Source organism: Onychostruthus taczanowskii, unplaced genomic scaffold, assembly GCF_017590055.1.
Source record: "Onychostruthus taczanowskii isolate IOZ18803 unplaced genomic scaffold, ASM1759005v1 scaffold131, whole genome shotgun sequence".
NCBI classification, from domain to species: domain Eukaryota; kingdom Metazoa; phylum Chordata; class Aves; order Passeriformes; family Passeridae; genus Onychostruthus; species Onychostruthus taczanowskii.
In genome coordinates, this window is record NW_024498474.1 from 1,241,575 (window position 1) to 1,262,925 (window position 21,351).

Sequence of the window (21,351 nt, forward strand, 5' to 3'; positions counted from 1 at the left end):
TACTGGGGCGCGGGGGGCTAGGGGGGCAATATTGGGGCAGTGAGGAGGGCAGGAGGGCACTGCCGGGGGTGGGGGGGAAGGAGCTGAAGCCTGGGGGGCACCGGGGCGGGGGGGGCTCCGTGGGCAGGAGGGCAGCGCTGGGGGGAAGCCCAGTGCCCCCCCGTGCCCTGGGAGGAAGAGCGGAGGGGGCGATGGAGGGGCAAGGCAGCGGCTCGGGGACAGACCCTGCAGGGGGGAGCCGCAGCCCTGGGAGAGGGGTGAGTGCCCCCCGAAACAGGGCTCCGTAGCCCAGCCCCGTGGGGCAGCTGGAGGGTCTGTAGCGCCGCAGGGGCAGGACAGGGGGTGCTGCACTTCTGCCGGGGAGCGCCGCTGGAATCGGGGCTCCCTTGTCCGGGAGCCGGAGCACGGGAGAGCAGGAGCGCCCGGGATCCTCGGGCTGCGATGCTGCGTGCCAGCGGCAGCGGAGAGGGATGCAGGAGCCTTTGTAGGGAGAGCGGCGCCGAGCGGAGCCGCTGCCGAGGAGCTGAGCAGGCCCCTGGTGCTGATGTTGTCATCTGTGTCTCTGTTGTGTATTATTTCCAGCTGATTGGTAAAGATGGAAAGAGGGAGAGGAGGAGGAGGAGGAGGAAGGAACCTGGGAGGCTCTGGCTTGCACAGGAACATTTATTCCCAGTCCCAGCAGCAGTACCACTACCCGGCCTCCTCCCAGGGGAGCTGCATGGAGATCCAGGAGCTGGCCTCCAAGAGGGTGGACATCCAGAAGAAGCGCTTTTATCTGGATGTGAAACAGAGCTCCCGCGGCCGCTTCCTGAAGATCGCCGAGGTCTGGATAGGAAGGGGCAGGCAGGACAACATCAGGAAGAGCAAGCTGACCCTCTCCTTGTCCGTGGCCGCCGAGCTGAAGGACTGCCTGGGGGACTTCATCGAGCACTACGCCCACCTGGGCCTGAAGGGCGGCCATGGGCACCGGCACGAGCACAGCAACGACAAGGAGCAGCATCCCCGGAGGCGGCCGCAGCACCCGCCGCCCTCGCCCCCGGCGTCCGTGGGCTCCGAAGAGCCCCCTCACAGCGTCCTCAAGACGGAGTACATCGAGAGGGACAACAGGAAGTACTACCTGGACCTGAAGGAGAACCAGCGCGGGCGCTTCCTGCGGATTCGGCAGACCGTGAGCAGGGGACCTGGCGTGATGGGCTACTTCGGCCACAGCTTGGGACAGGAGCAGACGATCGTCCTGCCGGCGCAAGGGATGATCGAGTTCAGGGATGCTTTGGTGCAGCTGATCGAAGAGTACGGCGAGGGGGACATAGAGGATCGCCGGGCGGGAGGTGAGGAGCCCCCGGAGCTCCCCGAGGGCACCTCCTTCCGAGTGGACAACAAGCGCTTCTACTTCGACGTGGGATCCAACAGGTACGGCATCTTCCTGAAGGTAAGTGAGGTGAGGCCGCCCTACCGTAACACCATCACAGTTCCCTACAAAGCGTGGACACGGTTCGGGGAAAATTTTATCAAGTACGAAGAAGAGATGAGGAGAATTTACAACAGCCATAAAGAGAAAAGAATGGATGCCAGAGGGGACAGTGGTGAAGAGCAAGAGGGTCTGGAATAGAGTGCATTGGACGATTAACCAAACAAAGCAAGCAGAAATTGGTGAGAGGGACTGACCTATAGTAATTCCAAGTTGCCCCAGTTTTTTGTAAAGTCCTTTTCTGGTAGTTCTTGCTAACTCCAGTACATAATGTTATAGGAGTCTGGTTATCACGTTAAACTATGCCCAAAACATCTCCGTGTGTCTTAGGAAAGGACCAACCTCCCGAGTCCGTATGAGTCAGCTGCTTCGAGTGTTGGAGACTGTGGAAGTACGAGTATCAGCACAAACAAAATCCGGCACCCTGACCTTTAAATAGTCTAGAAAAGGCTTGTGTTGCACTTAAGCAGGATACAAAAGTACCCCCGCCCTGAACCTTACCACGAAATGTATCAGTTTCTGCTTATCCCCAGCTTTTCAGGACTGGCTTCTGCCCGTGCCCGGCCCAAAGGCCGAGCAGCATTGCCCTAGAGCATTTATGGCAAAAATCGGCTCCACGTGAATCTCTGGTCTGTGTGTGAGGGGGGAGAGAGGTTTAAAAGTTGGCATCTCCTGGTTATTGAGTTGGAAGCGATAGTCTGTTTATGGGTAAAGTCTCGATAACCCGTCAGACCTCAGTCACGTGCCGGTGAAGGGCGGAAGATCCCTCCTTCATTCCCTAGTTTTGTGCTGACCAGATCACCTGAGTATCCCAGGACAGCGGGGTGCTCAGCCTTCTGAATTAATGGCAGTGAATAATAACCCATTCCTCATCTCCGTGTTCTGCCCATTGGAGGCTGGTGATCTTTTTTTTTTTTTTTTAATTTTTAATGCATTTTGTCCAAAATTTCAGAAGGTATTTTTGTATTAGGCGTTCCAGCAGGCGGCTGTGGAGCGCGTGTTGGGAGGTGGGAGGAATGCCTCGACCGAGGCTCCCGGCTCCTCTCCCAGATTAACGCGGTTCGGGATGTTACCTGTGCGAGGAAAGCCTTGGGGTGTTTTCCTCCTCCTGCCGTGGGGAGGAATTTTGGGGTGTTGGGTGCGCCACTGGATTCGTGTAGAAAGGCGTCTCCGTCACGCTCGCCCGCGGCGCGTTTCGGAAGCTGTGGTGGATGCCCCGTTGGGTTTTCTGTTGTGCTGGTTGTGGGTGGCGTTGGGGAGACAACATCCGTGCCCTGCCATCGCCTCCTTCCCCCCCAGCTCGGAGCTGGAGCTGCCCTGGAGCGGCTCCAGTCCCGATCTTGCCTGCCTGCCCCAAGGTTTCGGTGTCCTCCTGGAGTCTTTGTGATGTAAATTTTAAATCTCCGTGATATTAACTCTCTGCCTGGAGGGAGAATGTGTGCAATTACCTGGCTGGGAGGTTGGTGAAAGATTCTGTGTTTCTTAAAACGTGAATATTTACAGCATAAGGGGCTTGTCCAGCCTTTGGGCGACCAGCTCCTTCCCCCTGAACCAGCGGGAGTTTGATTGAGCTCCAGGTACTTCTGGTAGCACGTTGCTCACCTTTAAGATTGTTTTAAGCAGGCATTACCATGTCTGATCAGATATTTGTAATCACTCAAATTGTTTCATTACAGAGTGGCCTAGTGTGCACGTGGACCAGCTATTTATCCATGCAACCATGACTTGTTTTTTTTTTTTAGCCTTTTGAGAAACATCTTTATCTCCAAGCAGACTGTTCACCACTCTGAGTCTGGAGCCACCTGCACACTGCACGGCCACGCTCAATCCGAATGCTGTTGCCTGTTAATGTCATAATGAGAAAGGTTGGGGAGACAGGGTTGGGAACCAAGAGGATAATCTGGATTTTAGTTTGGGTACTAAAACTAGTCAATCTGTTTTAACTTTAAAAAAAGAAAAAAAAAAAAAAAGAAAAAAAAAATAACAGCTTGCACCAAAGTCACCAAAGAACCTTTAGGAAAATGTTACAGTTGTGACAAGAAGTAAGAAAGTTAATTTCACTGTTTTAGGTGATTCCCCCTTTAAAACCACATATAGCAGTTATAGCAACCAAGCCTTTGGCTTAGTGTCAAAAACTCCCATCCCTTTCTCCATAGGCTGCTCTTTCAGGTCCCTTTTCAAACCTGGAAGAGATGTTCTCGCTCCATCACTCGAACAGCCAGTGGAGCGTGATGAACCAGCGGGCGTTGGGCGGGGTCCTGGTTCATCTTCGCTCTCACGGCTTTCGTCCCAATGGTTTTAACAGGTCAATTAAAAAAAAAAACAAAAAACCACAAAACCCCACGTTAAAAGAACTCTACATCCTGTTAGGTGTGAAACCAGAATTTAGTGAATGAGTCGTTGTTGCGTACGTTAGCGTATCGCTGACTGCTGCTGCCCGTCACAGTGCCTGAGGTAAAAAATTCACTTCTAGTCCAACAAACCGGAGCTATGAATGTACGAACTTTTTACGCTCTCCTTCCCGTTTCTGTGTGTGCTCGGCATCTCCCATCCCCGCCCGCCTTTGCCTCAAGGGATCGTAAAAGCTCCTCGGAGTTGGAATTAGCCTGAGTGGCCGCGTGTGTTGTAAGTGCTCATGCCTTCCCTGTGTTCCTGTAGTCTTGGTGAGGAAATTACTCGTGATTGGAAAGGGATGTTTTCTTCACCGTTTATAAAAGATGCAAAAAAGGATGCAAAATTGCTTTCCTTATTACTGCCCATTTCTTAAAAAAACCCTTTATCTTTTGTTAATGAATTGGCCTTCCAATGCCGTTAGTTTGTCGTAAATGTCACCCAGGAATCCAGCGACGGCTGGCTACCGGGCCGGCCTGGGTTCTGGCACGCAGGTATCCCATAGGATCTGCTAATGCATTTACTCCCCTGGCACGGGATGCACCTTAGTATCCAAACCTGGATCGGGATCTTCACGTTCATTGCCGATCGCTCGTGGCTAGACCAGCGGCTATGGGTTTCCATCACGACGGAAAGCACCGGTGCTGGCTTGGAGGAGGACGGCTTTCCACGCGATGGGAAGCGGATGTTGGGCTGGAGGGTAGGAGGGATGCACTCGGAGTGTAGCAATGCAAGACTTGAACGGTGAGATTCGGAAACGGGTTCCTTTGTATTTTTGGCAGCGCGTCTTCAGCTTCCCAGAGCAGCGACCACACGGGCTGCCCAGGAGGGCCCAGCGAGATGCTCGGGAACGCTGAATCCCTGATGTGTTTTAAATGTTCGTTCCTGACGCCCTGAAACTGCCATGTCCCTTAAACTTGAGAAAACACAAGCTTATTTGCACTAGAAAGAACGGCCAAAAACAATCCTTAGGAGGACAGGGTGAAGAGCACCGGTCTGAACCTCTTTTTCTCATGAGAGAATGTCCTATCCAAGCCCTCACCTCTGTTTCGAAATTGTATGGTCCCGGCAGAAAGTCTGTCAGTTGAATTATTAAATCCTAATGCACTTTATATTGTGTAAATAATGCTCGGAGCACATTTCTGCTCCCGCTCCGGTAAGGGGATGCTTTGGTAACGTAGTCTAATGCCGAGAGAAGCCGTCTCCTGCATGCACGTGTCTGTTAGAGACCTGTTGATCCTGCTTGCTCCAGCTCCGCTCGTACGTTAGAGGAGGACGGGCGCTGTACTGAGGATCCTCTCGAGCCACCAAGAGTGGAATGATGATTTGGTTTTTTGCTGTTGCAACGCGCAGAGCTGCTGAGCGTCCTCAGCTCCGCCGTCGCAGCGGCTCCGAGCCCCTTCTGCAAACCGGGCCCCCCGTGTTGCTGCCGAGGCTTAAAGCCCAGCTTTGCGCTGGTAGTCTTGACAAAGCCAGGCCCAGCGGCTGCCTCGTACCCGGCTTTCCCCGCTGCTGGCGCAAAAGGGGTGGTGCCTGAAAAACTTATCCCGGATGGAAGGGGCTGGGGGGCTTCCCCTGCCTTGCAGCTGGGGGGGGACGTTGTGTTGGGTCCGGCCCACGGAGCCGGCTTTCCTGGTAAAGTACAGAGCTGTGGAAGGCTTGGGAAGCGTTTTGCACTGGTGCGGAGAGGGCCTCCCTGGTGGGCTCCCCGCACGCAGCCTGGGGGGACGGTGACTTTACCCAGCGAGAAGCTGCAGCGGTTATTGGTATCTACTCGTCGTCGTAAGTGTTTCTTATCTGTATCCGATATATACCGAGTCATATCCACGTATAGGCATTCCTATATTTATGTGAGTATATTGTAGCCTGTAGTAGCTCGTAGCGAAATAACCTTATTTATCTGAAGTGCAGTCCGAGGAGGGGACGTCTGCTCCCGCCACCGGTCTGGATAAACGCGTTATTCCACCCAGGGCTGGGTGCGAGCTCCCGGCCGCAGCCCTCGTAGGAATCCCACAGGTTTCCAGCAAGGCTGCGAGGGAAAGCGTAGCTGAAAGAAGGCAAAGCTCTTCCTTGGAGGCGTCGTTGAGGCGAGGTGAGGGCTGTAAAGAGGCAGCTGCCGGCCACGTCATGTCTCCGTGCCATTTTACAACCCCCTGGCTCTGCAAATCTGTACTGCCATGTTCATAAAATCCCAAGCAGAAGTATTATAATCACGTCCTTTATACAAAAAAGAACCCCCGAGCAATTACCAAAATCAATGTCAGCACTTTTTTTTTTCAGCTACAGATGTCCTAGTCTGATAATTGCATCATTTTTTTTCCCCTATGGCCTATTGAAGTGACCTAAACTCCCAGGGAAGGGAGCTGGTGGTGGTTAGGAAGCCTGCTGCTTGCGTGACTTGCAGTCCTGTTTTCCAATTCTAGTAATTTTTATAGTAGAAAGGAGTTTATTATTGTGTATTTTTACTGGGCAGATTTTGCACCGGGTCAAAAATTATATAATAAGCCTTTTCAGTTTCATGGCATTCCCACTTTTGCTGTACATACACACTAGATATATGTGATTTATGAAAGAATTCCTGAAGAAAATTAGACCTTCTGTTTAATTTTCTATGCTGCTTACACCAAAATTAAGTTGCCCTTTATTTTTAATGACTTAACATGTTGTGATGTCTAAAATTCACCTTTCCCCTCCCGCCCCTCCATTCCTTTCAAGTAGAGGTTGTGTTTGAAATTAAAAGTTTATTCAAGGAGTGTAATTAAAGGCTACACCGTAAGCTACACCCAAGCGAGGTTGTCACCTCACAGCCTTTGCCAAAATGTATTGTTTTGGGGTGACCTGGTCTTGCCTGAAAATGGCCAAATGCTGTCATGGCCACAGGAAAAGAGCCCCAGCTAGGGGACAAGGTGCTTCTGGATTTGGGGGATTTGGAAAAAGCCAAAACCAGGTCTTTTGCTGTTCTGTTCCTCCAAAACCTGCGGAAGCCTTCATGGGCTGACATCAATTTTTCTTCCTAATATTTTGTCAGCCTGTGTTCAGTTCCCCACCTGCACCTCAATAAAGGCAACAGTATATATAAAGCATCGAGGTGAAGTAAAATATCAAGAACTCCTGATAGATGACATGGATTAAAAATTGGTTTTCCAGAAATGTCAGAGCGTAAATTGAGGTTTTATAAGCCGGATGTCGTTTTGGCATTTCTGTGATGGATGTAATGAGATCGCTCCTTCCCCGTGCGGAGGGAGGCGTCACATGGAGCCCAAACCCGCAGCCTCGGGGCTCTCTGCTGTGCACCAACTTCTGGAATGGTGCACAGAATTCTGCTGGCTTCTGGTGGATGTGGTTGTGTTCCTGCCGGCCTAGCCTCCAGGGGCCTGGCTGCCCTCCCCCAGTAAAACCGTCATTAACGACTTGCTAATTCATCTTCTTAATTGCTAGGCTGCGCAGAAACGCTTGGAGTGGCACATGGAAATTGCTAGCTCTGCACAGAGCCGAAACTTAAAAAGGCATGTTCCGTCTTTTTGGGGTTTTAGACCCATCCAGCACACCAGAACTGGGAGGGGTAACAGCTCCTGCCCCGGAGGTGTTGGCTGGACACGCAGACAGTCGGATGGATTTCTTGACCGCGGTGGGGGAAATCCATCCGGCAGGCGGGAGTTTGCATCCAAATGATCAGCACCATTTGATCTTGGTGCTGATCATTTGCCACGCAGAGATTAATTGGAGGCAAAGATGGCCCTCGGTGGCGGCTGCTGGCAGCCGGAGAAAGCCGAGGCTTCGTGCTCAGCCCCACTGGCACATCTGTGGATTCATGTGTGGGCACAAATGAACGCAGAGGCGAGGGAGAGAGGAATATTAGAGATAGATATGCACGGGCATATTGCAAACACTCATTTCCCCCCTGCTTCCAATAGGTCCTTCCCTTGGAGACATTAGCACGCTGTCTGTCTGTTCTGTTTCCCGTATTGGAGATGATCAGCGTGCAATAGGAGCGAGATGGGTTTCACAAGCAATATCAACATACTCTACTACTAACCTTAAATCTTTACACTGCAAAGCGGCCTGCAATAGAATCTGCATTTCAAAACAGCAGAGAGTATGTGGGATAAAAGACACGGGTTAACCCCAGGCTCTTACAAGTATTCCCATCTGGTCCTTGTTGGGAGCACATGTTGTTGGCACAATGCACAGGGAGAGGGGGAGCAAGAGCAGAGATAAGCGCTTCCCACCGAGGCAGAGGAACGAAAAGGCAGGAGGGGGCGGAGGGAAGCGAGGACAAGATGCGTGCTCCAGGGAATCGTAGAGCATGGTGGTGGTTGTATCCGTAGTAGGAGGAATAGGCAGCACCTTCAGCACTGGAGTCCCACAGAGCTGGGGAAGGATACACAGAGCCTGGATCCTAATGCTCTACTTGGGGACCAGGGTGGTTCTCTTGGGCTGGTTCTCCTTCCTCTTTGGGATCAGTAACACGCTCTGCAAGTGTCTAACCTTTCCAGCAAACCCACCGGGGCCAAGCGTGTCCGGTGGGTGGAGTTACTGCTTTTACAGCTCGCTCCAGGAGGCTCATGTGGCTGGGCTCTTGCTGAGCTGGGAGGCTTGCCCAGGAATACAGGCAGAAGTTCAGAGGAGCACTCAGTTGTTGGTGGCCAGTAAGGTTTGCTGGTGCCATCCCAACTCATCCCAGTGGATGCTTGCGAGTGCTTTTCACCGGAGCCTTGCTCCACACGCTACATCAGCTGCCTTCCGCTCCAGGAACGAGTGATGGAGCGTTGTGTGCATTGATGGGGCAGCTGCTCTTTTCCTTTGCAAAGGAAAGGGGTTGGTGAAGGCTGGAGGGGATCAGAGGGGAAAGAAAGTGGCTTTCAAGGAGCCGTCTCATGCCTGCCTTTGCAAAGGGGTTTGTGTGGTTTCTAACAAGACTGCAGATGATCACCACTTGTACCGCCTTTGCTTTCCTGGGCCTGCCACTCTGAGGTCTGAGGTGCAGCAGGGGTCGGTGTCAACAGCTGTTGAAAGCTGTGCTTTGAAGCAGTGAAGTGCTGGAGTAATTGCCTGGACTCTGGGAAAGCTGTCAGTGTGTGGAGCTGGGCCCCCGGATAATGGAGATGGGATTGCTTTGGCTTTATTCCTGCCTGTGCCTGTGTTCTCCACTACTAAAAGGGGTGGATGACGCCTCCCTACCTCAAAGGAGTGCGAGAGTTCTTGTGATGATCTGATGCTGATCGATTCTGGTGGTGTCCAAAAGTGAGACAGGGAGAAATTTGGGGTGAAATGTAGTGTTTGGAAGGTTTGGAACCTACCTGACTCTAAATTTGAATTTGTGAGCGCGAGGGTGCCTCTAATGGTGTGTTTCAGGGCTGGGTACAGAGCAAAATGCATCCATATTTTTCCCAAGTTGAACAACCTGGAAAAAAATCTGTTCTTTCAAATCTCCCATGCTGGATATTCCCAGCTTCCCTCCCTAAGCTATTTCACCCTACTTCCTCTCAGATACTTTTCCTGCTGTCCAGTCCTTGTGTCCCTTGCTTCCATCTAATTCTATTGCTTTTTGCCCTACAGGCCATGCTCTCCAGAGGAGTTAAAAAGACAGTTTGGTTTCTTCCCTGCTGCAGCTCTTGCACGTAATTAAAGGCTGTTGTCAGGTCTCTTCTGCATCCTTTCCAAAGGAAATACAGAACCTTCCACCAAGGGTAATTTTTAGCCCTGGTCATGTTCTTGTTGCTTTCTGATGAGTCTCTTCAAACACAAATGTAGGGAAAGCACAATAAGTGACAACATGAGCTCCCTGTGCCAGCATGTTTGGAAATACAGGTTTTCCCTTATGTTCCTAAATCTCCCAGGATTGTGTGTGAAGAGTCACAGAAATACTGGCATGAACTTTCCCACAGTAACATTTTTAGTGCGAGGAGATCTGAGAGTTCTGTGTAGGTCCAAGGAGAGAGAAGCTCCTGCTGTCCCACTGCACATGAATATATGATGTATATTCATCCCAGCAGCTTCCAGAGTGGCACATGTGTCGGGGAGCTATTTCCTCCCTCCTCTTCCTAGGGAGAAGGCTGGGTGTGCCAATGCAGGCCTGGTATTTCGAACATGAATCAATTATCCCTGCTGTTCCATGTCCAAGGGGGATCTGGAGCACGGCGCGTGCTGGCAGCAGCGGCCCCGCCGGCTTTGCGGCACGAGAGCAAACCTCAGGGCTCACAGGGAGCCGAGCCCGCCGTTGGCATCGCTCCCGACGCTTCCCTTGGCAGCTGGTGCTGAGCAGGAGCTGCTTTGTCTCTGGAAGTTCCCCCTGGACCTGCGGCTGTTTTGCAGATTGTCATTTTTGCTTTGGGCACGGAGGAGGTTGCTGTGCTGCTGCTGGTTGGGAAGGACCTGATGGAAAAAGGGAGTCTCTCTCTCCCAGGAAGCTGGCAGGGGAATCTAAGGCTGGAGACCTTAGGCTCAGGGAGAGAGGTGACGGAGCAGTGCTCCGGAGAAAATGCAGCTCAGTGTGCAGTCAACAGGTAGATGTGTTTTCTCTTTGGGTTGTCTTCACCACAGCTGCTTGTTCTTTCCTCCTAGGTGTTGGAACACTCCTGAGATCTCTGTAGGGCTGCCTAGAACAGGAATCTGTCAGGGAACTGAGCTGCCTCCAAGGACAGTTTCTCTCCTGAGACTCCAATAAACACGGCAAAGTGTTTGAGAAGTGGAGCATTGTGCAGGTGGCACTTTGAAAAGAGTTTTTCCCAGGTAGATGTCACAGCAGGAGTGAGCAGAGGCTACTGACAGCCAAGAACAGAGGGCAAGGGTTTGATCTAGTTCTTGGCAGTAGCATTTATCCTAGATTCAACAACTCAGTTTATGTGCACGTCCCTGTCCAGTAAGTCATGAAGTTCTTTAATTTAAGCATTTTTAATGATCTCCCCCATCCTGGTAAAATTAGGAAAAGAGTTTTTTGGCTGAAATGTTTACCTGTAAGCTGAGAATAGGCACCGTGTTTCACAAGGTGAACCAAACTTCCATGCCTCTTACCTCAGAGCATATCCTTTAAGCTGACATTATATTTCTTGCTCCATCTGGCTGCAAAACATCAAGGTCACCAAAGCAGCACAGGCAGAAACCCCTGTAGGTGTTTATATGGCTGAGTGCATAGAGACATTCTCCTCTCACTTTGCTGGCAGGGCCAGATCCTGCTTGTGTTGTTCCTTTTCCCCACTGGATCACCAAGTTCATGTCTTGTGCATGGCCTGGCTTGAGGGCCCTAAACCTCTTTTATTTTCTTACAAGTTCAGCATCTTTTTCTTAAGCTTTCCTTGTGAATCCCTCTGGAAACGTTGTGCAAAGCCCGAATGTGCCTTGGTTCCCTCCCTCACCGTGCATGTGCTAACTGCTGCAGCCAGTGTAGGACAAAAAGGTGTGGAGCTGGTTACATTTTTCCCAGACAGTCGTTTTGCTCCCTGTCTGTTTTGGTGTGTTTTGGCCCCAGCCATTCCGGCGATCCTGCCCGCAGCTCTCACGTGCTTCTGCATGCGTGGTGGGGCTCTGGCAGATGTTACCTCTAGGCTGGGGCAGATTCTTGGGGTGCAGCTGCAGCAAAGCAGGAGTTATTTAACCCTGCAGTCGGCCATTCCCTCAGGGATGGCTGCCACGTGGAGTGGGGCTGCATGAAGCAGTTACCTGGGGCAGATCAGGTCCTGTGCTGGTGGCAGACTCGCTGCTTCCTCCGAGCAGCCGGCGTGCTCCATCTCGCTTGTAGGCACTGTCTGACAGCTTCCCCAGGGATGAGCTTTGCTGCATCTGCTGCAAGTGCTGCTCTGAGCTCAGGCTCTTCCTTCCCACCAGAGCTCAGTGGCATGCCTGGTTCCTTTGTTATGTGTAACCTCAATTTGGTTTCTTTGAGCAGTGCCAGGATTTCATTCTCCCCGGGACATTTAAATGGGGTGCAGAGTAATTAGAGTCGCTTTTCTCTGCGTGTGTAATAGCAAATGCTTCCAAATCAGTTTGGGAATCGACCCAGGGGTTTGATGTGGGTTTGTAAATTCAGGCACGTGGGAGGAGCGTGCCCACAGCGAAGCATGAAGATGTGGAGATAAGAGCTGTGCCTCTGCCAAGCTCCTGTCTACTCTCTTACAGTCCTGACTCCAGTTGCTGCAGTGGGAGCCACCAGGACCAGGGACCACCAGAGCCTGCCCATGGGAGCTGGGTCAAAGTGGCAACAGACACCCGAGCTAGGCAAGGGACTGCCACCCACAGGTATTGTGTATCCCATCACAGCTCAGAGGGAAGGTGTCAACAGCTTTATCCTGGATACCACAGGAGCCCAAGTCTTTCTTCCTTCCTTTTCTGCCTCTGGTACTTTTACCTCTTGCCTGGCACATCCGCTCTGGAGAGCCTGGAGGCATGTCTGTCCTGGGATCAGCGTGTGCCAGCATGCAGTGTGCACGTAATCCTGCTGCATCCCGGCCCCCTCTCCATAGCAGCATTTACTGCTGATGTCAGCACAGTCATCCCTCAGCGCTGCCAGGGGTAGCCCTTTGAGCTAACCACTGATAAGTTCCTTCTAGCTGTCTTATTTAAAAAAAAAAAAAAGAAATCAAAAAAGAGGAGGGAGGTGCTGTAGTCGCCTGATGAACGTTTTCGTGGATGCTGCCAGCTTTTTACTGTGGGTTACCTTGGTGAAGGCATATTACAGAGACTATTCTTTTAAAGAGAGCTTAAAACTGTCTGCTTGGCAGTGTGTGTTTTATGCTGGTATGTGTGAAACCCCAAGAAAACCCCCAATCCAGAGCAGGAGGCAGAGGTGGTGCTCACTTAACTCCTGCCTGCAGGATCAAGCTGCAGTTTAACCTGTTGCTTTTCACGCCTCTTTCCCGCTCTTAGGAGACACCTTCTAAAGCTGGGATAACCTCCCTAGACCTCTTTCCTCAGGCTCTTCACAGAGGGAAGTTCACCCTCCTCCTCCTCCTCTTCCTCCCCTCTGCAGCCCTCGAGCTGTTGCAATAGCCCTTGAGGTGCTCTCCCTCTCTCTCCTTGTTCAAAACCCGGCCTCTTCCTCCCAGCGAGACTGAAGATGCTGGGCAAAACAAGCAAGAGGGCACAATATGGGGATTTTTCACTTGCCTCAGCCTAAAAACCAGCCTCCTCCAGGCTCTCAGTCTTCCAAGAGCTTCCCACCTTTCTAGCCAAGCGTTTTGTTTGCTAGAAGAAAAATTGGTAGCTTTGTGCTAGCAATAACTGGAGTCCTCTTTCACTAGAGCAGGCATTTTCTCCTTTGAATTCTGTCTGAATGCAGAAACTATTGTGAAATGAGAGCGGTAATATCGGGAAAGGGGAAAGCAGAGTGCTCCTCTGGATAGGGTTTTGATACAATTTGAAGCTGCTTGTGGAAGATTGGCTGGAAGGTAAACTGATTTGGGCTTAAAAAAGATGGTGCTGGTAAAGTGTGTTAGTGACTCTTCAGCAGATGGTCCGAAATAGCTTTTTTATGGTCTCTGACCTCTAGGAAAGATAACTGGATTTTTGATCTTAGATTGAAGGGGCAATTTCTGCTGGAAGAAACTTGTGTTCTTTAGAAACCATCCCAGGCTGGCATTTACTGTCAAAAACATTTCAAGGGAGCGGACAGAAAACAAGCGAGAAATCACACGTCCGAGGCAACCCCTTGCAGGGCGCTGTGGCTGAGCTAGCCAACCATCCAAAATTCAGGATAGATCCCCGTTGTCATCCATCCTCCTGGTGGTCCATGGCCACCAGAACTTCCCACGGACGCCTTTGGGGCTGTGATTAGTCAGGAGCTCCTGGTTTTGCAGCATGCTGGGCTGTAGAGGTGCCGTGGCCCCAAGGAGAAGCGTTCCACTCCGACATTCCCGCGCTGCAGGAATGCAGCAACCAGGCCGTGGTTGCTGAGGTGGGTATTGACTTACAGGGAGGCCTTTCCAGAGCAGTCCTTGGTCACCAGCTGTTGTCCAGGACGCCGTGCCTTTTGGTACAGCAGTAAAAAAACAAACCTTTCTCTTTGAATTTCAAGTCAGGGGCCTGTTTTCTGCCAAGCTACCCCCCACCGTTTCAAATGTATTTTATTCTCCCCTTCTTTGCACTGGTCCCGTTCCGCTCCGCTCAGCAGCTGCTGCATTTAATCCCAGAAGCTGCAGTTGGTAGGGAGCAAAGTGATCTCCCTATAACCTCTCTCTTACTCATAAGCGTGCATTATGGAGCTTAACCGATGGTAATAAAATGTTTTGCTTTCACCATGCCGTCCCTGCGGTCCAATGTTCCCGTCTTCAGGCTCCATCGTTGCGGCGGGGCGACAATGTATCGGAGCTGTTCTGGTGGCACGCCCGGGTGCAAGAAGCTCTTGGAGGAGCATTGTGTCTTGGCTCTCAAGGCAAGAGGGTCTTGCTTGGCTGAGACCCAAGAGCAGGTTCCCATCTCCCTGAGATTGTCTGGCACTGCAATCTGGTGCGAGAGCCTCTTCGGGGACCGCGGCGCCACGTGGGGGGAGCGGGAACAGATTGCAGTCCTGCTGCTTGGATGGGTTTTCTTCATCCCTTTCACAACCACTCTGCAGGTTCATGGCTTTATTTGGCTTCTTGTGTTTCCTGCATACTGAAAAAGGGCATTTTCGTGCCATCCTGCACGATGGATGTTTTTGTGCAGGGGGAAAGAGGATGTTTCTCATCCACACTTAAGTAACCGTACAAAATGTGGAAAGTCTGCTTTAGGAATTTCGGTTCTGTTTACACACCATTGATGCTTTTATTAAAAGCATCTTTTCACATATAAATAATTTAGAGGTCATATGATTTTCCTGCTCTAAACCAAAAGCAGTTCAAAGCAGGGAACTCCAAGCATCATTTCTGTGTCACGGTGGGTTGCATTAGCCCTACAGCTGCCTTTTGTTGAACAGGATGGGGTTTTTCCATATTTGAGGTTTGTAGCGTTGTGTTTCAAAGAGGAATTTCCCAGACAGAGCCCCCCAGAAGGCATCAGAATATATGGCTTTGTCAGGCAACGATAACAGCTTTTTTCCTGGAGATTGCCATTTTGTAAATAAGCCTCTTCTGCAGCAGCACGGCTACAGCTCCGAAAGATGGATGATTATTTCTTCCCAGAATGGGTCTTCCGCTGCAGGATCTGGTTTTTATTGCGATAATTAGCATAGAATTAAAAATGGCCCCGCATCTTCAGTTTGCACTGTAGTGTCTCTGGTACCCAGCAGCCCTGGGCTGGCGTTTTCCTTGGAAATAGGCTGTGTCTGGGAATCACTCAGTTCACCACTGGGTTCACCACTGAAAACCAGTGCAGGCCTCAATGCAGCAAAAGCCTCCGCCTCCAAAAATAAATTATTGCTCCTAATAAACTTCCAAATCGGTTGTTTTTTGGAGACTGGGAAAGTTGCTGAGGGATGTTCAGGTGAAAATCTAGCGCAGGATTTTATAAATGCCTTTAAATTCAGGAGCTCGGGTTAAAGGTGAGGTCACGGGCAAGCAGACAGCTTTTTCTCCTAAAAAAACCTGTAATAGCTTTTCTTTTAAAAAATTTAACAGGGTTGCCACTCCAGGTGGAGGCAGAATTATAAGGAGTGTCACACACAATGACAATGTATCCGCAGGAGAAACTAAAGCGGCAGAAATGCAGCACCACGCGTAAACTTCCTGGTGAGAGCCCTGCAGGAAATTACTGAGCAATTGGACGCGGTGTCCTAGCATTAGATTTATTATCCACTTCCAAATCATCTGCCAAAAATCCTTTCCATCGGAAGACAGGAAAGAACATGTTATAAAAAGACCTGGAAAAGGAGTCCTTTTGGCACGGGAGTTTTCAGGCTGGTAATTGTCCATGCCTCCAGTGTTTGGGTTTGGGCTCAACATTGAGGTCAAATATGATCCCAGTGCCTACATATGGCACATGGTGAGATGTGCCAGCCTTGCAGGATCAGTCCTGGAATACAGTCCTGGAAGGTGCTTCTTTGCCCAGTCTATTGCTCAACGATTGCTTTTAATCCCACAAGGCTGCAATATCACTGAGGGAAGGCCACGGTGTGCAGGCTGGCATGCTTTTCCCCCATGATGGGCTGGTTCCTTGCTGGGTGGCAGGGCCGTGGCCACATCCACGTGCTTGTGTACATTCCCCTGGATATATCATTCCAGAAGTTTCTTGTCTGGATGGTGGACTGAGATGGTGGTGTTTCCCCACCTTGCACCTTGTTGCCCTCCTCACTGCAGGACACTGCCCACATCACACTGCACTTCTCCAGCTCCCACATCTTTTCCTTTCTTTCCAGTTGTGTGCCTACATCCATATCCCCTGTATGCATGACCTTGTTCTTTGTATGTTAAATCCAGCTCTTTCTGGCAGTAATGGAAGTAAGTGATGTGAGTTTGTAGCTCTGTTTTTACTCCTGGGACTTTAGTGTTCCCTGCTGCTGGAAAACCATCTCCCTAGTGCTTGATCTCTGATGAGAAGCATGTACCTGCAGCATCCCCAACATATCCTGCCAGCTCCAGCAGCTCAGTACTTTTGACTTAAAAAGAGCTTTCTCCATAGAAAAAATCCACACCAGATGTTGCACAGCCAGATGTTGCCTTGTACAACACTTGGGAGAGTTGGTGGCAATGCATGCAGGGCCCGTGGATCCACTTTGCTGTCCCGTGACCATTTTTTTGGGGTGCTTGCTGAAACACAGTGAGAACTGAAGGTGTGAAGATCAGGCTGGGTGATGGGGCAGTTGCTGGGAAGTGTGTGTTTACCGAGAGAAAAGGGCATGCCTGTCATCTGTTGGGATGAATCCTCCTCTCCCAGCCCCTTCCCAGGAGCGTGCTGATCCAAAGTCCTTCTCCAGAGCGTTGTTCTTCGTGAAAATGAAGCCGGGCCGTGAGTCACATCAGCCAGACCGCCTTCGTCGTCTCGTCCTTGCGTTCGCTGTCCTTTGGCAGGTAGGGTGGTTAGGAGAAACAAGCCAGCTTAATTGCATGGGTCAGAAAGCTGCAATTAACGAAGCAGACCACAAGTAAATAGGTAAATAGGCTAAGCTGTAAGATAGCGTGTAAGAGGAGGCAGTCTGCCTCTGCAAAGTGCATGATAAGCATCGGCCAAGCTTGTTGCAGACACTGGGCAAGGCTGCTTTCGCTAGACTTTGAGTATCCTAGTTGCAAAGGCTCGTCAGTGTTCCTAAAGGCTCTTGGTTTTGGAGTGGGGTCGTCCTTTGTTTTCTGTGCGCCGTGACCACTTGCTTCCCGAGCGGGTTCGTAGTGATGGAGTTAATGGAGCTGTTCTTTATAGTAGCCTAAAAGGTGTCAGTCGTTTGCTCGTGTGTGTTCACAAGCTGAGCCGTGGCGTGATTTGAAGCACTTTTGGTGTGGCATGTGCAGTTGCAGTGCTGTCTGTTTTTAATTTCCCCCCCCCGGGGCAGCCTCCCCGCGTTCCCCCGTGTTTCGGACACTGAACCAAACCGACGTTGGGACTAGCACTTTAAGTACTAGTAGTCACTTTGCTTCGGACTAAACTGAGCACTGCACTTTTGTACGTACTGTTAGCACTGAGTTTTGAACTCTCTTCTTTTCCCCAGCTATTTCCCCTCCTAGGCGCGGTGTTAATTACGTAGGGGCCATCAGAAGAAAATTCTGAGGTGTGTTGGAGCACTGTCCAGTGCCTGATTTCCATTACATATCCATTAGCCACCTGAGAGTAGGGAATTTACCCATCCAAGCTCGTTTCACACGACAGAACCAACACCTGCATCACTGACGTCCAGGCAGACGTGGTGGTTGTTGTAAACTTCGAGGTCCCCCGGAGACCCGAGGGCATGGCTTTTGGAAACACCAAAGATGCAGGAGAAGTCTCAAAAGGGATTGGGATGGTGCAAGATCATCTCCTGGAAGTGAGCGGAGCAGGAGTCGCAGGGCAGGAGCTCTTGTGTCTGGTGTGAGACCCCGGTGAGTCCACGGGACAGCCCGGCTCAAACCAGTCTGAGAGCCAAGAAAGTCAAGCCATTGCAATAAAAGCCATCGTTGTGCCTGCACTGCAAGTGCTGTTGGGATTGGTCGTGGGCTTCAACTGCAAAAGGCATTTTGAAGTAAAAAAAGATTTACAGACCATTTAGATGATGGAGCACAATAACCCTGGGGTTTGCTGTTGAATTTGGAAAGCGTTGTTGGGAGCCGATCAGCTCTCATGTTCGGAGGCAGTTGAGATGTGCTATTCCTGTTAAATTCCTGTGGTATTTCTCTATGGAAGGCCAGGGATCAGAGCTCCCTTGCCAGCAAGAAAGCAGCAGGGAAGAGTGAGTAGGAAACATAGTCAGAAATCTCTAGGATTCAGAATGGTGATCCCTGGGATGCTGAATAATCTGGGTTTTGAGGCCCCAAACACCCACTCCCAACCACCTGCTGGAGCTTTGCTCCTTTAAAAGCCCCTGTAGGTTTTCCGTGGCAGCAAATAAATCGTGGTGGGTGTGAGAGCCCTGAGTTCCCTTCATGCCAGGGTATCCACACTCAGGACTGCTGCTGATCATCCTTGACGAGCCCACAGTCAATCCAGATCCTTCTCTGGCAATCCTCCGTGATGGGAGTTTCTCCCCGGTGACACTTGATGGATAAACCCTGCCAGTACAGCATGATCAGTGGGAATGCAGAGAAGGGAATTAGGGCTTCTCCTTCACTGCTGCTAGCAAGGGGCCAGCGTGGAAATAACCTTCAGCAACAAAAAGAAATGGGTGTGTTGGGTTTCCCTGTTGCAGCAGATGCAGGAGTTTTCCTAAACAGCTCCAGTTTTAGTGGCTGGTTTTCTTGGCTTCCTTCTTCAGGGGCTTGGATATTCAGTGGGAACCCCAGGTGGTTAAAAACCCCATATCTTGAGCCGCCCCAAGTATTATGCTCTTACATCCCCTATCAATGGATGTAAGAACAGAAATAGAATCCACATTTTGGGTTGGGTTGGCTTTTCTTCTTCCTCCCCCCCCCACCCCCATCCCCTGCAAATTCAGCTTTAAAGAAATAGCACCAGGCGATGCTGCTGCTCTGTCTGAGCCCCCAAAATTATAGTGGCTGAGGGAACAGTACCTCAGTGACTCAGAGCCCACATCCTGCTCACTGTCACCAGGATAAAGGCAAACCATTTGGAAAATTCCTCCCCCCAGCAAGCCCACCGGTCTCACTGAGCCCTTGGAAATAAGCTTGGGACAAAGGGGGATGTGGAACAGGTATTTTTGTCTTATTTTCCCCCTCAGGTGTAGTTTTTTGTCCCTTGGAGATGGCAACTCATCCTTTGGGAAGGTAGAATTAAGTGTTTTCTCCTGCCCGTCACACTTGAGGCCTGAATGCAAATCCTAGCACAGCACCCTTTGCTCTGGAAGGGCCTTTTAGGTGGAAAAAAAAAGGATTTTTAGTTGTTTGGGTTTTCAGATAGCTCGTGGGAAGCGCATTGTAACAGCACACAGGCGATGCTTTACCAACCTTTTCTGTTCCTCCAAGAGAGACTTTTTAATTTGCTTCAGTAGGTTAGAGTTTGTTTCCTTGAAAGTCTTTTTGGAGCCATGAAAATGCCCTTGAAATGAGTCAAGTTTATCAGAACAAAATTGTGCACACACCCATGCACCCGTGCTTGTCTCCCTGGGTGTGTATACACATAGAGAAATAGATTATTTCCCAAAACATTCCTTTTTTAAATCTTTTTTTGTTTTTGTTTTTGTTTTCGGGTTGGTTTGGTTTTTTTGGGTTTTGTTTTCCCCCACCCCCAGGATATTAACCAAAAGGTGTTTTAAAGTCATGGCATGAAAACTCCTAAATGTAAATCTGAGTACCTTGTGATGCTAATTAACAGGTTTTTTCCTGAAACTTTATGTGATGCTTAATATTTTCCTTAGGAAGTTTTGTTTAATGTTAGATCATTGTTCTGGAGGATGTTGGTCCTACTGGCATTAAACTAATGGAAATAAAATGCATGTGTTACAAGTGTAGAAACGGTGAAGAATTAAGTGTGAGCTTACTGTACGATACTGATTCTGTTTTCAAACAATCTGTTTTGCTGTTCAATAGTTGACATATGGAAATGCCAATGTACTGTAATTTAGCACTTTTCCAATGGACCCTGTTCTCACTACGCCTGAGGGAAGAAGCAGGTTTGGCTCGAGGCCGACTGAACGCAGCCCTGGACCCTTTTCTGCGTGTTTTGGCACCAGAACTGGCCAGGTGGAGCAGGAATTGGAGGTTTTCTCGTGGCTTCGGTGGCTGGCTCTTCCATCCCCGTGGCCAAACCGGGCCCGTTTTAGTCTGGTGAAAGGGAGGCTGGAGTTAGAAGATCTCTGAGGTCCCCTCCGTTGTGGGATTGTAGGATTGCCTGATTTGGGCACAGCCCTGGCCGTGGGAGGATGGGCTGGTGGCATTGAGCTCCACCAGCGCATCCCCCCGGAGCCAGGCTGGGGTGGAGCCGGGGTGGGAAAGCCCCGAAGCAATCCAAGGGCGGAAGGGACAGCTCAGCAGGCACCGCCCTGCAGCCCAAACCCTCCTTTCCTAGTGCTAACAGGGTGCAAAGTGTTACTTGTCATGTACTGTACTGAAAGGGTTAATTGATCAGTGACTGTATTGTACTGTATGAAAACTCATGAACTGCCTTGTATTGTTTCTAATGGACTGTTCCATGTGTCCCCACTGCCCATTCCCCAAGGAGGCATGTGCTCAGTTGGCTCCTCCAAACTCTCTGGTGCTAACTCCTCCGTATCCGATGGTGCTCCCGCGGGCGCTAACTGACCACATGCCCGTCCCCAGCTTGAAGTCCACCACGTCTTTCTTGTCTGTTTGTATCCACTCTCACACACACATACACACACACACACACGAGAAAAATTAAGGATAAACTTGAATTTGTTTCAAAGCCTCATTGACAATCTAATGTTTTCTATGTCTGCTTTTATTTCGGGATGGTTTTTCTAGAAAGCAGCCCGCCAGCACCTTCGCCCTGCGGAGGGGATTTCCTCCTGTTCACTCCTCTGGCATCCGAGGTGAGCTGCTCCCTCGCTGGCTTTTCAGGCTCAGCCGCTGGAGGTTGATCCATCAGGAGCCAGTGAGGAAGAGGAGGTGTGTAGGTGCTTCAAAGATGCCCGACCCTGAAAAGCAGCTGGGATCCTCATGACCGCACGGTCCAAACATAGGTGGGCGGGCACTGAGGGTCTCGCAGGGGGTGAACCCGCCCCTTGCTTCGTGGCAAAAATTGGCTTGTAAGGAGAATGGAGGTGGAAATTCCGAGTCCCAAAGGCGCCTCCATCTCCTCCCAGTGCCACATCCCGAGCCTGGGGTTTTCCAGGGGACACACACCTCGGATGGCGTGAACAGGACCACCCCCTCCAACCCCCCACCCCGAGGCGAGCTGCTTTTTGGACAAAATGAAATCTGACTATATTTTATATCGTTTTGAAAACAAAGTCTGATATTTACCCCTGTTCTCAACTGAATTTGCATATTGTTGTTTGCCACGATATTTGTTCTGTCTTCAAATAAATTTGCTTACTTGTGTAG

At 50.5% G+C, this 21,351-nt stretch overlaps 1 protein-coding gene across 2 annotated transcripts; it reads left to right on the forward strand.

Annotated features, from left to right (window-relative positions):
• Positions 1-595: 595 nt before the first annotated feature.
• Positions 596-20,969, forward strand: PURG (purine rich element binding protein G). 2 transcript variants are annotated; one of them, XM_041396802.1, is made up of 2 exons: positions 596-1,429; positions 20,770-20,969. In XM_041396802.1, the coding sequence occupies exons 1-2, from the start codon at positions 596-598 to the stop codon at positions 20,839-20,841; spliced, it is 906 nt and encodes a 301-aa protein (XP_041252736.1). In that variant the 3' UTR covers positions 20,842-20,969. The 2 variants fall into 2 exon arrangements, with proteins under 2 accessions (XP_041252736.1, XP_041252735.1); XM_041396801.1 differs by lacking the exon at positions 20,770-20,969 and having other exon boundaries at positions 596-10,139.
• Positions 20,970-21,351: the final 382 nt, after the last annotated feature.

Excerpts from the sequence above, each read along its gene's own strand:
- PURG (XM_041396801.1), top strand. The coding sequence starts at position 596 with ATGGAAAGAGGGAGAGGAGGAGGAGGAGGAGGAAGGAACCTGGGAGGC.